The 14982-nt window shown below is 41.1% G+C and overlaps 1 protein-coding gene across 2 annotated transcripts in view; it reads left to right on the top strand.

The window, feature by feature from the left end:
• Positions 1–347: 347 nt before the first annotated feature.
• The window catches only part of LOC138268376 (perilipin-3-like), a 335863-nt gene continuing 321228 nt past the window's right edge, over positions 348–14982 (top strand). The window contains exons 1-3 of one of the 2 annotated variants that reach the window (XM_069217951.1): positions 348–662; positions 5361–5422; positions 9694–9892. In XM_069217951.1, coding sequence (XP_069074052.1) covers positions 5408–5422; positions 9694–9892 — 214 coding nt within the window. In that variant the 5' untranslated portion in view covers positions 348–662; positions 5361–5407. Of the gene's footprint in view, positions 663–5360; positions 5423–9693; positions 9893–14541; positions 14709–14982 lie in introns of those variants that run through there. The other variant, XM_069217952.1, reaches the window with a different exon arrangement.

Below are 14982 nucleotides of genomic sequence, written 5' to 3'. Positions count from 1 at the left end.
CCAGAAGGCCTTGGCATTCTGCAACTCCGACGTTCAGTAGCACCGTGGCTCCTATGAACTGAGGGTCCCTGAACCTATCTTTCTAAAGGTCTAATAAAAGTCCTAACACTCATGTTAGTTTGAACGTTCTTTTACAGAAAAACATTCACACATTTTCTCACAGTGTTGCAATAAAAACGTGCTCGGGCTTCCTTGTTCCTCGTGACCGGAGACTTCTGCAGAAAAGCGCGTGAAAGGCCCTAGTGTGCGTTCGTGGGCGGAGTACGCGCACGGACATTTGAGACACGGTTCCACTTGATTTTTCTCGGTTACGCAGCCCATGGTTGTCAAGTGTGGTTTTCCGTGAGATCAGGGTAGACGGAGGATTGCGTGCAGTGGCATTTTGCCCTTGTTTGTGGCTTCATTGGTTCCACCAATGCCTGCTGTATAGTCACATTCATAAATCAAGGGTTGACATGCACTAAGATTAATCCACATCGTTCATGACACGCACGCCCTGTTGTGCGATTCGCCGAAGTGAGGAAGACTTTCCACGGACTGAGGAAGCGCTGATTGTCACCGTCTTGGGAGAAGACAACCTCGTCGCGCCGCCGCCTTCTATACAGTATTCCGGACCTGTGAGATAGCAGGAGGTAGAAGGGGCAGCTGCAATAAGGGAGGAGGTAAAGTCATCGATTTTATTGCACATTTGTGGCCAGGCTTGTCCTGCTTTTGCTATTTCGAGCCAGATTTTTCAGCACTTGCAGCCAGACTTAAAAATTTTTTTTACCCGGTGACTGTGGAAATTACTGGAGGGGCACTTCTGAAAAATGTATTTTCTGTTTTCAAGGCCGAGGTCCACGCACAGCAGCAGAAACAATCAATTATATCTGTCTCTCAAGGCAAGATATAGTTTTGTTGCTTGTGCGCTGTCAGTCTGTTAATAAAAAGACAGTTCCTGCTTTTTTTATGCAATTTGGTGTTATTTGGGGTGGCACATTTGGCCTACCTTGTTGTTTGGAGGGACCAAATCGTCAAAGAACAGGTAACTTATTTTTATATATAGTTCTTTAGAAGTGGACCTCACACCAGCTGCCAAGGACCACCAGCGGTACAGTATGTAGTAGTATTTCTATGCTTCAAACCTAGATAGGAAGTACCGGCGCTCTTAAAAATGGCAGAGGGTCGAGAGATACAAGCCAAGGTTCTTTACAGCAGAGGTGGTTAACAAGTGGCTTTGTATCCAGTGTGGGTAATGATTTTGAAAAGATGAGTTGCAGCTCCTGTCTGAAACAAGAGGTTGGAGAAGATCGGAGGTCGGTAAGGATGCTGGTTGGTATTCCGTGGATGTTAGCGAAGAAAGCCTGCCCTCTGATTTTCTTTCTATATTTTAGACTCTAGTATTGCAATATCTTCCCTTGGTATGGCACTGACTGCCACATGCGTTTAGTTCCCTCGCCATGTAGTATAGAGTATTCTTGCCGGTCATATTGGTGACACAACTGGTCTTGGAGATGATATGGGCCTTGATAGTAGCCAGTGAGGTTCCTCCAATGGTGGCGTGATGTGGTTGAAATTCTTTAAACCCTTTGCGAGGTGTGCCACAGCATGTAGCTTGCTTTAGAGGGGTGCCAGAGTGGTGCTGGTGGGCTGCAGAGGCCTGCCTCCACACAGGTGGAAAGATCGTGGGTTGCACTGATGTTCTGAAGTCTGTTTCTGAAAGGAAGTGCCCGTGAGAGCTGCCTCGGTGGTGAACCTGAGTGATTTCGCATAGTTTGCTTCAGGCATGTCAGAGCCTATGTTCAGACATGGACCTAGAGTGTTCATGTGGCAGAGCCATACTTGAATCTGCGGCTGTCTGTAGGTGTTAGTGATTAGTAATTGTGTCTTAATTGAGCTGAGTATTAGATAGGCACTTGACATCCAAATTCTGGATTAGCTCGAAATTAACAAGGATAATAAAAACATAATGTAATATGTTCAACTAGTCCTCGTCTATTCTGATTTATTGACTCTGGTTTTTGACACTTTAAATTGAATTGCCAAACCTTGAAACATTTTTACTTTGTATTTATTTTGTACATTAGATATAGAGCAATTCTAACACCAGCAGAGTGCTTTGCACAAGTCCTGTTAATTGCAGCAGGAGCATATGGAATATGAAGTGTTTTAATTGAAATGGTGTTTAAACAGATTTTGCACACATTTTTGTTTCACAATTGAATACATTTGCCTAGTTGAATAGGTATTAAATCATCCCTATGGGATCACCAAACCCATCAGTGAAGACTAATTGACTTTCTGTTGTATTTTAGACACCCAATTCTGTTGAATTTTAGTCCCCGAAATAGTCCCCAGCTCTCTTTTGAAGGTATGCTATGTTCATTTGATTAGGAATCATTACTGGATTTAATTAAGAAAAATGTAATCTGAATATTATGCAGCTGGTATTAGGTTCGGCGGCGAGTGTGATAAGTCCATTACTATACGGAAAATGAAGTTAGCATAATTCCAGTGTCTAAATTTATGATGTATGGTGCGCTGCTTCTATTGCTTTTTTGAATATGGAATTTTTTGAAGACAATAATCTGTGTCGGGTTTTTCCCCCCAAAATGTTGGCTTTAAGTTGCTCAAACCCATGTACCTCTGTGGTCTTTCTGTGCACCAAAACGAAATGTTTTTTCGGTACATTCAAGGCTAAGAATTGTTGCATACCCAGCATCAATATCTCATTACATCTGGAACATATAATATACACGTGGGGATCATTTCATATGTTTAGCAAATCTGCTCAGTATTTTACTGCAATTCACAAATGGAGAAACATAAATTTTCGACAACTAACCAAGAAAGGAATGCTCTGAATACCTTGAGTCCAGCAATACAAGCATGTGGGAATCTAGTCTGTACAATCAAATACGTAATATTAAAGCATATCACAAAATTGTGGTACCATCACTGTATATTGTGCAATGTTCATTAACGAGAGATAGAAAACTCTTGACAATATGGAAAGTTTAAAAACGATATATTTTCTAATTCAGAACAGGTTAAGTAATATATTGGTGCAAGCCGGCACTCCCTTGCCCCGAATGTCTTACTAGTGGAATCCTCTAAAAATGATACTTGTCAGGTTTTAGCATGTTTTTCAACACATGGTAATTCCCCTCATGCAGCAATATATCTTTGCCTAGAATTGACACCAAGCTTTGTTCCTCTGGGTATCCAGAGTGTGTGGGGTACCAGACATGTATGGGATTTCAATGGGTTTGCAATACGTTTGATCACTGCATTTTAGAAAGCTGGAAAGCAGCTACAAGGTGCTAGTTGAGGGTACCTTTCTTTTGGACACAGACATCAACCATGGGCTCTATGGAAACCTACCACAAATATATATTTTTAACATTTACACATCCAAGATTTTTATTGCTGTATGCCAGATCTGCCTCACCCTGACTCGCTGGCCATTAGATTTCACTGAATAATAATTTATCAGATTTTTAGCTCATTTTATTCCAAAAATCCCCCATGTTTCCCTTAAACATGAACATATCCCTTCCACAGCTTACTCCTAACTTTGTTCCTTTGGGCCTCCTGAACGCTTGGGAAACCAGGTATGTATGTGTTTTTTATGGGTTCAAGGTCCCCACAGGTGATAAGCTGAGGGTGGTGCATTTTGGAAAACGTAGCAGCACTGCCAAAAAATGCTGTTTACGTTTTAAAAAACTAAGAAATTCACTGAAAAAAACAAAGGTTAAAGTAATGTTATAGTAATGTATGGTAATTATACTGTTCTTTACATTAAAAAAAATATAGTAGTTCACTGAAAAAACAAAGGGCAAAGGGATCTTACAGGAAGGTGATAATGTCAGTTAAAACATAGTTTTCATCTAACAAAACCATTAAAAATTCATCAGTAATAGTTGTCATAAGTAACTTTAACTTGTGCCATAAAGTAACTATAACTCACACCCTAGCCATGCACTGCTAATTACCTCACATATTTCTCATGACATGTTTGATGATGGATATGATTGATAACATCACTGCAACATCTGAAATGACATGATTCATGAGCATCACAATGTTGTTCACGGCGGGGGTGTGAGTTCTCTTTACTTTAGGGCATGATTTATAGTTATTTGATTTAACTAAAGCTGGTGAATTTCAATGGGTTTATTGTTTAAAATTGTATGTTTTAACTGACAGTATCACCTAGCTATAACATCCCTTTAACCTTTGTTATTTTCAGTGAATATATATATATATATATATATATAAATATATACATATATATATATATATATATATATATATATATATATATATATATCGCTTCACTTCTATGTTGGCGGTGCAGCCCCTGCTCCTAAATACCAGCAGGGTTGGAAACCTTGGTGCCCTTATGACATGGAGTAATATTGTGAAACTCGAAGATGCATCAAGTTTCAAGATGAAAGAGTAGATTAGCAAAAGTGCATTGTCTTTTTGCTATCACCAACCAGTTTTCCTGCTTTCACTAAGTGCATACGCTTGGGCTATTTATACAGCACTTACCATCCTGATTTAACAAATGCTTTCTATATCAACTGGTAAAGTGGCAGAATTTGTTCTCTGTATGCCATTACTGATTACGAAAATATGTGTTTTTCGTAGTATGTTAAATTACATTTGGGCTTCACTGGGATGGCGAGTGGTGGGCATTCTAGACTCCATGACCGGCTACTCCAAATACAATTAAACCTGTACTTTCTTTCTTACGTCGAGGAGCTGTTGCATACTGTTGAGTTGCCTATCATACACCACGGGTACAGATTTAGCACTTTGGGCCTGATTACTCCTTCACAAATGTGACGGTTTTACCGTCCGCTGTATTACAAGTTCCATTGGATATAATGGACCTTGTGACGCAGTAATCACCTCTTCCAAGTTCGTAATCAAGCCCTTTATCTTTTATTTGGAAACATTTTTCGGATGGTCTCAGAATATCTTGCGGAATCCAACTAGTTTTAAATTGGGACACTGAGTGGAATTCGCTCTAAAATAAGCAGAACCCGATTCTCCCTCTGACCACTCTTGCTGTAGCCTTGTGAGATTCTTGTAACTGATGCCTAATTATTCCAGGTAAAGTATTTCTTTCCTCAATTCTCCATGAAATGCTGGTTCGATCACTGGGCTTGCTCACTTTGCTGCTTGCTTTTGCATGGGATGGTGTGTTGTGTGTTGTGAAGAGCACAGTTGTCCATCCTCTTTTATAACTAATTGGTCATTTCATATTGAAATGTTTTCTGTTTCAGAAATTGCACAGAAATATTGTTAAGGCGTTCTAGAATGTATCCAGCGTTTCCCTTGATTTCAAATATTTTTCTTTCTCACAACAGCTCTCAGTCCCAACTGCCGACATAGACAGCACTAAGGTGTTACAGCAATGGAAGCCGAAACTGTAAGTAACATGTAGTAATTAGTCAATGCTGCCTATACAACAGAGCGTTGCAATTGGTCAGATCCATTTCTGGCACCCTTGCATCATAAAATTGACCAATGAAAGAGCAGTTTAAAAATGTATCATGACTTTGGATGGGTTGCTGTGATGCGTGAAACAGTTTACAAAACACCATAAGTTTCTTCCAAATGTGCCATGTATTTAGTAATGTAATTCTTCATGCAGAAGGGTCATTTTTCAAGTTATTATCTGTGTTGTAGTTACAAAGCTAAACTCCATGGTAAGCAGTGACATATTAGGCTAGGCTTTCTGCAAGATCCTCAGATGGTTAAGTTATTAGTGTAGACTTCTCACAGATCTGTAGCTCAGGGTCACTTGGAGGAGATACATTTTGAATCCTAGGAAGTCAACATGGGCTATCTTTCTGTCATGGAGGTTAACTTTAATACCATTTTTAACTTTAATACCATTTAGTAGACAAAATCTTGGCTTCCTTGTCTGCATATTATGCTTTTTTTCCCATGGAAAGTATTTCCAAGATGGGACAAGAGTAACCTCAAATTCGGATGTTAGTAATTAAGGCTCATCCTGTTCTTCTTAAATGATGTTTACACATAAATAGCGATGGAAAACAATATGCTTCCCTGTCTATATTTATTTTAAAAATACGTTAACACAGTTGTCTTTTGAGTGTCTCTCCGTGCTGCCAAGCATGATGGGCTGGCTAATACCTAGGCGTACTGGCAGGAAAGCATGTGAAAAAGGAACACAGCTTTCTAAAGAAGCTTAAATAGGTGGTTTTAGGTGGGAAACATCCGGAATGATGACTCCGGAACAACGACCAATGTTGCTAAAGTAAGCGGAACCATGCTTGCGTTAACGATTACTCCCTTTTTCTCTGCCTTAACCACGTATGTGCTGAACAACACACATGTGTGGTTAAGACAGAGAAAAGGGGAGTCACCATTGAGAGAGGACACGGTTAGGTAAGTGGGGCTGGGGCTGGGGCAGGGACGGGCGTTATTTTATAGGGGTGCGGGGTAGTTTAAGGGCTTGGGTTGGGGGGAGGTCGGGAGTTTGTTTTTTAGGAGAAGGGTGGGGCGATTGGGGTAGTTCTGGTTTTTAGGGCTGGGGGATTGGGGCAGTTCTGTTTTTAGGGGCAGGGTAGGGGATCGGGGTAGTTTTGTTTTGGGGTGGGGGTTCAGGGAAATTTGTTTTTTGGGGATGGGGGATCGGGGTAGTTTCGTTTTTGGGGGTGGGGGGTCAGAGTAGTTTGTTTTTTGGGAGTGGGGGTCGGGGAAGTTTGGTTTTTGGGGGTGGGGGATTGGGGTAGTTTGGTTTTTGGGGTTGGGAGTGAGGGGGTCATTAGTTTTTGGGGGTGGGGTAATTTTGTTTTTAGGGGTGAGGTAGTTTGATTTTTGGGGTGGTGTCGGTTGTTTTTTGGGCGGGTGGAGGTTTGGGTAGGTTTTAGGGCTCAGGGTGGGGGTATTGGGGTAGTTTTTAGGGGAAGGTAGGGGGTCGGGGTATTTGTATTTTTAGGGCGGGTGGGGGGGATGGTATGCGAAAAACACGCATGCCATTCCACACATGCCTTTACCAGGCATGCCTTTACAATGAAAAATAATTGCATAGGTATGTGTGGTAAAGGCATTCGTGGAAACAACGTGATCGTTGTTCCGACCGCGTTGTTCAGACATGCGTGGTTGGCGCATGCGTTGTTCCATCATACATTCCTTTCAGTGAGCCTGTTGTTTTATGGCGTCGGACTCCTTAGGTGCTATAGTCCTACAGATAGCGCAGAACACATACATTTATCAGTTAAATAAATATAAAAATAGACTAACTTCAACTTAATTTTTTCACAGACCAAAAAAGTATGGAAAAATATAGCTAGAGATGTAAAAACAATAAATACTTAAAGCTGCAAAACCTATTAATATTTAATACAGCAAAAAGAGACCACTTGAGTATTTAAATACCATTCTGCTTCTCTGGCTTCCTAACATGTCTAGGTCGCAGCCTGCCATACAGCACAGCTGTCTGGTTGGCTAAACACATATTGTGGACATTCAGAAAGCTGACCGATGGAGTGCATTGTGACTTTTGCTTGCCAGTCACTTTGTAGTTTTTAACTCACATTTTCTTACTTTCCATTTACTGGCTTTATTTGTCTTAGTCCGTCCAGCTTAAGTTCATACCATCCCTTGCTCAAACCTTATTTACAATAACCTTCTGACAGCTCCCTTTCTGTAAATCTTGTTATTATCTTGTCACATTTGCTGTACATTCAAAGGCCAAGGTCAAAAGTCAGGCGCTATCTTTCAAAGGTGCTTGTTTGCTTGTCTTTCTCTGACTTTAAAGTGATACGACTTATATGGCAATATTGGAGGATACTGGGAGTAGGCAAGAGTTTTTTGCTAGCACACAACAACATTTAAATGAACTACTAAGTAATTCAGAATATATCAGAATTTGGAAGACAAATAAAACACATTTTTGTTATGTCTGAAGTGTGTTGGAAACAAATGCTTTAACATGATCAAAACAAATCATTACACTAGGTGATGCAATTTCCGCACATTTTCGTCTGTGCACTGTATAGTTTTATTAGTAAAACTGTATGTTTGTGCAAATGTAATGGTCATTTCAATTGAAAATGTGCTTTCTGTAATGGCAGTGTGCTACCACACAATGAATACGTCACTCTACACCACTCCAGTCTACTCTGCACCACTTCACAGTACTGCACTCTACTGTGCACCACTCAACACCAAAGCACTCTACTCTAGAGTAGGGGGTAGAACCTTCTTTGTAACTATCACCTATGAAAATGTGCTTTCTCAAGTTGTGTCCAAGTGAGTATGTGTAAAAATATAGAGAAATTAGATGTAATTAATCCCTGATATCACCTTGGTTATAAGGACATAGCTGCTAGCTAGAAACAAACATCAACAACTGGTCACATACAAACATTTTCATAGCAACTGCATTTTTTGGAAACAAAGTTAGCAACAGGTACTTAACCTATGCAGTTTAAATATAACACTTAAGTAGTTTAAAACATAAAACCAAATACAATTGAGATTGTAAGGTGTTCCTAAATTGAGTCATATCCTTAGGCAAATATTTATTTCTCTCTCAATAACAATACACGTTTATTGCAACCACCTCATTTTATGCATACAGTCCTAAGTGGGGACAGATTCAGCTGAAGTCTTTTGTTGATATGTTTTGGTCAACTTTTTCTTACTCCCCTTCAACAGGAAATCTATTGCATGCTAAAATAGGCAGTGTCCTGACTGATTATGTGTTTGGGTGCCCTTTATGTTTCCTTTCTAATACACTAAATAGGAATGAAAAGGTGCATTTTATTCAATATTAGAGAGATATCTTAGTTGATTTTGAACACTTTCTTATGTACTGTAATTTATTAGGAAGATAAGTGCTCATAGTGTTATAGCCAATAAAATAATTTAAAGATTCATTTACTGATAAAGGAAGGCACTTCTTGGTGTCTATAACATGTCATGGCAGTTTAATCAATTTTCATTACAAACATGTGAAAGCAAATGCCAGGGGTATTTGGTCTCAGCAGTTTGGTGAAAGATTACAGACTGTTTACCTGTAGCTCTGCCAAATTGAATCTGGTCTAAGTGAGAAGATATCAGCCTTTTCCAATTAAGCAATGTATATTTTGGCCAAAGGGTCTCTGTTTACGTCCACCTTGTTGTTTATCACTGTATTGAAAACTAAAACAAAAAATGGCTTTATATAACACATGTATTGGAATTCGAACTGGGAAACCATGGGCTAATTGAACATGGAATGTTTTCATGAAGACCAGGACATCTAACCCTATAAAAACTAGCTTAATCTAGGTCATTATGGGCACTGTCGTTTCGCCTATAAATAATTAATTTCAGGTGTGTTAGTCTAATTAGTTCAATGGAAGCAAGACAAAATGATATTGCCCCGAGTGCAATAGGATATAACACAAAATTCCAGGACTGGAAACAACGTACATAAAACCTTTGAGGGCGGTAGTCACCCTATGAAAGGCAGGTTTAGTGGAAGGACAGTGTGAAGAAGCTTTCAGCACTACTGCCCTTTATCACAGTTACTAAATTCACACAATACTTTTTTATAAGCACTTGCAGAAAACTCACTACGATAAGCTACCGTGATAGCCGAGTGAGAGATATCTTTGATTAGAAAGGATTAAAGAGCTTTGGTGCTGTATGACTGAAATGACTTCATATTTCTCCTTCTAGGAAAGTGCCCTTCAGCGTGTGGCTAGTATCCCACTCTTCCAGTCAGCCTATCAGATTCTCTTCTACACCTACACTGATGTGAAGAAAATTCACCCAGTCCTGAATTTCCTTGGTGGCGTTGCAGAGGGAAGTGCAAAAACGGTGGCAGGATTAGCAGTGATGGTTGCAGCTCCAGTGCTACAAAGAATGGAACCTCAAGGTAAGTATGTACCAGTGAAAAAACTAAATGGATAATTTACGGATTGACGGTTGTGAACATTTATAAAAAAATTGGCGGATGCTCTTTGCAGCATTCCCATAATTCCCTCACCTCATTCAGGGGTTGGAGCAACCTTTTCCTTTCTGAGGGTTGAACCTCAGCTGCCTCCACCATCGCAAACCTTTAGCTTGTTGCCCAACCCGCAAAGGGCCACCAGTATCAGAAGCCCTGCCCTGCTTAGAGCAACCATTCCAGCTCAGATATTTCATCATTGCAGCCGCCATATAAACCATAGCGTTTGGAAGATGAAAAATGCAGACAAGTCCTTGATGTAATGGGTATAAACTACCAGGGCAACAAGGACGTTTCTTTATTGTTTTTCAGGCGCAAACATTCACTTCTGTGAACAAAACCGATTGCACGCCTGCTGTCATGACATGGAAGCCCACTGGGTAGGGCAGATTTACTGAAAGATTTCCTATGGTGGTAGAGGTTGCACATTCAACAAAAACGTTATGCCACAGCGGTAAACAACACTAAAAATATGAATGATTGTTTTCAACCCTATAGAATTTGTGGACCATCTGCAAGCCTCTAAGTGAAACATTAAATCTGGGGGATGTACTTAAAAGGGTCATATACACTCAGCGAAACCTTTGCGGTAGAATGTTAGGCACCGTGTTTCTTCTACACCTGAAAAGCGCACAAGTAAATTTTACATCTTGGAAACACAGTCACAGAGAAAAGGAAGAAAGAGAGAGAACGTGCAGGTGAGAAACTGGGAGAGGCAGGAGAGAGGGATAGAGAGCATAGAGAGGATGACTGAGAAAGGTAAAAAGAGGGCGCAATAAGGGTACATGAGTGAGACACTGAGAGATTAAGAGAGAGAAAAACAGGACGATAGTGAACGAGAATGATAAAGATAGAGCATGAGAGTGGGTGAGACCTCATGAGAAAGAGTGTTAGAAATTGGGTTTTTGGTTGAGGGGGTGAAAAACTCTTTTCCGACAACAACCACAATCCCTGTCAGGGTGAACTACAAAAAGTAATTAAATTAACTTGTGCTTAACCCACTGGCAGACTGGCAAAAAATCAGTCACTCTTAAATTGAAGATAATGTATAAAGTATGTATACGACACTTAAACACTAATAAAGTCTTATTTATAACTGGTACCGGCTTTGAAGTAGAAGAAACGTCTGGAATTTTTAACCCACAGATGGTTCCAGAATGTCCTTCCTCCCTGTCCAGGCTCAAATGGGTCTGGGGTGACAAAAGGCTAGTATGAAGTTCCTTGCGAGTGTGCTAAGGCAGCTCCTTTGAAATGCAAGTGCTGCAGGGAATAACTCCGCCCCACACATTCCTCGAAAGATGGCCCATCCTGCCAACACCTAGTCTCCTTTGGCTCACTATCTGCAGAAATATACAAAGGCCAACTGCCATGCAAATCATCATGCTGTGACCCAGGACACAGGCTGTGGGCACCAAATGGTTAGGACAGGAAAATGCTAAATTTTTAAAAGTGCAATTTTCAGAATTGTGACTTAAAATCTGACTTTACCGTTAAAGAGGATTTGACATTACAATTCTTTTGAGGCCAAACATTATATTTCTACCTGTTTGCAAACTAACGTTATCACTTATTAAATAAGTAATAAGGTAACCCAGTGTTATCCTATGGGAGAGGTAGGCCTCACAGTAGTGAAAAACAAATGTAAGAGTTTCTCACTATTATGACATGTAAAAATTAAAAGTACATGTCCAGATTTTTAAATACACTGCACCCTGTCCTATGTATGGGTTGTTTAGGGCGTAACTGTGGAGGGACATATATGCATTAAAAGGAGGCTTAGGCCTGGCAAAGGGGGTGATATTGCCAGGTCGAATTGGCAGTTTAATCTGCACACAAGCAGCAATGGCATGCCTGAAACATGTTTTAAAAGGCTGCTTAAGTGAGTGGCACAATAAGTGTTGCAGGCCCACTAGTGGCATTCGATTTACAGCCCAGATTTTTGGAGGGAAAGAGTCAGGAACAATGATTACAAGATACAGCCCTGTCAACTCACTCCTATTTTTCAGTTTTCAAATCTGTTATTATAACTTCTGCTCACATGCCTGAGAAACAAAATGCATATGAAGACTTTTATAGGTTCTCCCACTTTTCAAAACTGAATCATTAAAAAAAAAGTCATTCTCTGAAGGAAAGTGCCCTTTTGTATGGTCACCCCCACACGTTTTGCCCCACTGCTGATGGTTGTGACTCTGAAAGTTCACTGGTACCTGCTAACCAGGCCACCAGTGCTCTCTCCCTAAATATGGTGTATGTGCATTGGTATCCCCAATTGGCAAGGACTAAATGGTACCAGAGGTACCCAGGGCATTGGAGTTAAAGAGGTCACCTGGGCCTGAAGCACTGATTGTGCCACCCTCAGTGACCAAAGTAAATAGATGGCAGCAGGCACTGTTTCTCCCCGTACTCCAGGACATAGAAGTAACCATACACTGTGTTTGCTACTACCAAGGCTTTTTAGTGGCCAGCCAGGCTACCAATATCTTTGTTCAACACTGCACCTTGAGGTAACTCTGCAGCAACTACAAACATCCACATCATTGGCCCTCTTGTTGAGTTTTACATATGTTTCCTCACCAATACCATCAAAGTGGTAAAAGCAGCACTCCCGCCACTCCCCTTCAGCACCAAGGGCAGCCAGGACAACACTGCACTATGGACTTTAAGAGCCAGGTAAAATTCAACTGACTTTCTTGGCTTGGTCCTGAGGCGGCATCACCTTAACCTTCCCCCTTGGCTTCCACTGGACTCGACCTGCAAGTGACCAATTGTTCACTTGCTGTTTTCTCTGTTGACCGCGACTTTAAAGTTTTGCACTAGTTCACTGATTTATTTTTCCTTCTAAAATCCGTAACTCTGTTTCTATTAATCTGATTGTGTTTGTTTTGGTGTCTAAATTTATATCAAATTCTTCTCTATTCTTATAACTTGGGTTTGGATTTCTTTCAAGTGGTGTCTTTTGCTTATTGTCCATGTTGGTACTCTGAAATACTTAACACATTTTTCTCTAGTAGAGCCTGACTTCTGTGTGCCACACTATCAGGACTGAGCTAGAGATTTATTGGTGTGAATCCAGAGGATCCAATATGGGGTATTGTGAGAGTATTGCATAGTGAAGCCTAACCGGCCGCACTGCATAATACTCCATGTACCTACATTCTCCATTCATCTTAATGGGGTCACTCTCAAAAACGCTTGACTACATCTACATTTTTTGAGTCAAGAGTTTAAGGGGTATGAAGAGAGCGAGACGGAGAGAGAGAGAGAGACAGGGAGAATGAAGGATATTGAGAGAGAGGATGAAGATAGAAAAAGAAAGACTGAATGAAAGATACACAGAATGAAAGTCAGTGGGAGAAACCCTGTGTGAGAGTGAGACAATGACGTAAAGAGAAGAGATAATGAGCCAAATGTAGAAGGAGATCAAATGAAAGACTTAAAAAAATGAAAGTATGTCCATTTTATGATGAGGCACCACAGAGAGAGAGAGAGAAAGAGTGGTGCTTAGCGGCGAGAAGCAACAGAGAGCGAAATGCCCTGGAGCCAAAGAGCAAACCACGATTACATGCACTCTTCCTTACATGCACTCTTCCTTACATGCACTCTTCCTTACATGCACTCTTCCTTGATGTAGAGCGACAGGCTGGAGCACAACTGCTGCAAACAGCTCGCTGTGCTTGGAAATAAAACCCATCGCACCGCCGAGGTGGGCTTAGGATGCTCACGCAGCTGTGACAGTGGTGCTGGAGCAAATTTCAGGCTGGGGGTCCTGCCATGAACGTTAAATCACTGAAGTTATAGGGATTGTGAAAAATCCAAGTGTCACACAAAGAACAAGTACAGGAAATGTACAGTAAGGCTGTAGAATGTGGCTGGTGTTCTTTTTTTACAACACTGTCTAAAATATATTATTGGAGCATGGTATGGTAGCGCAGTGTCATTTACAGACAGTACACTCTCCATTGAAATGGCCACTGAATGTGCTTAAGCATACCGTTTTTACTGATAAAAAGCGTACAAAATGTAATGTGTGAAAATCGGGTTTCAGTAAATAAGTATGTCTTTGTTTAGTTAGATCCTATTAAAATCTAGTTTCATGACACTTCAGAACTGCACAAAATGTGCTTCATTCGAACTGTTGATATACTCTGAAACTTCTGTACAGCTCACTTACAGGTATTTAAATTGTTATTATGTGTTAGAAAAATAGACCTCTCACTTTGCAGTCAAAGAAAATAAACACCAGTCCCCATGTTATTGCCTGACACTTGACCTCTGCCTTTGAACCACCAAATGTTACCAAATAAAAACAAACTTTAAAGACATCTTTGTTGCTCATTCGCCTTCTGAACTCCAGCAGGTTTTTATCGGGGTGCTTCAGCCCTCCCCTGCACCCCATACTTCCAGCGCCTACGCTGCTGCACATGGCCGTCAGCGTGTCCTGTGAAACCCACTAAGGTTTCCAGGCCTCTATCGCCGGCACTACCTCTCAGAGTTGAAACCAGACCTGCGGCGCACTGCCAGCCCTCCAAATTAAATAAAACAAAGCTAGATAGATTATTGCCCCCCAGCCACGGTGGGACCTGGCCCGACACGTGAAGGCGCGCCGAGGGCCGCAGCCCACTGCCGCTGTGAGGCAATCTGCACGCCCGCGCTCGCGCCCTCGTCTCTCGGTAGGCGCCAATCAGCGCCGGGAACCGGGAATTAAAACCAGCGGACGCAGCCTGCTCTATTCTTCCAGATCCCGGTGAGTAATTGTCCCTCCCTGCCTGAGGCCTGGCAACACAGGCTTGGTTATCAAGTCTATTACGTGGTCAGTGTATTGTTGCGCTGCCAGCATAAGATTTTGCAAAATTACCTACTATTTTTTGTGTGTTTATTTTTACAGCGTTGCACGTGGATAGAGTGGTGAGGACATTGCTCCTTATAATGGCCGAGCCAGAAGCTCTTTCTTGCGTAGTGTTCAGGAGAAGTGCAGCTGCTTCAATTTCAAAGCCATATATTGATATTCATTACTCTTA

The sequence above is a fragment of the Pleurodeles waltl genome, chromosome 12, assembly GCF_031143425.1.
Source record: "Pleurodeles waltl isolate 20211129_DDA chromosome 12, aPleWal1.hap1.20221129, whole genome shotgun sequence".
In the NCBI taxonomy this organism is placed as follows: domain Eukaryota; kingdom Metazoa; phylum Chordata; class Amphibia; order Caudata; family Salamandridae; genus Pleurodeles; species Pleurodeles waltl.
Note: the sequence above shows the minus strand (reverse complement) of the source record. Positions and strands in the feature narration are given on the sequence as shown.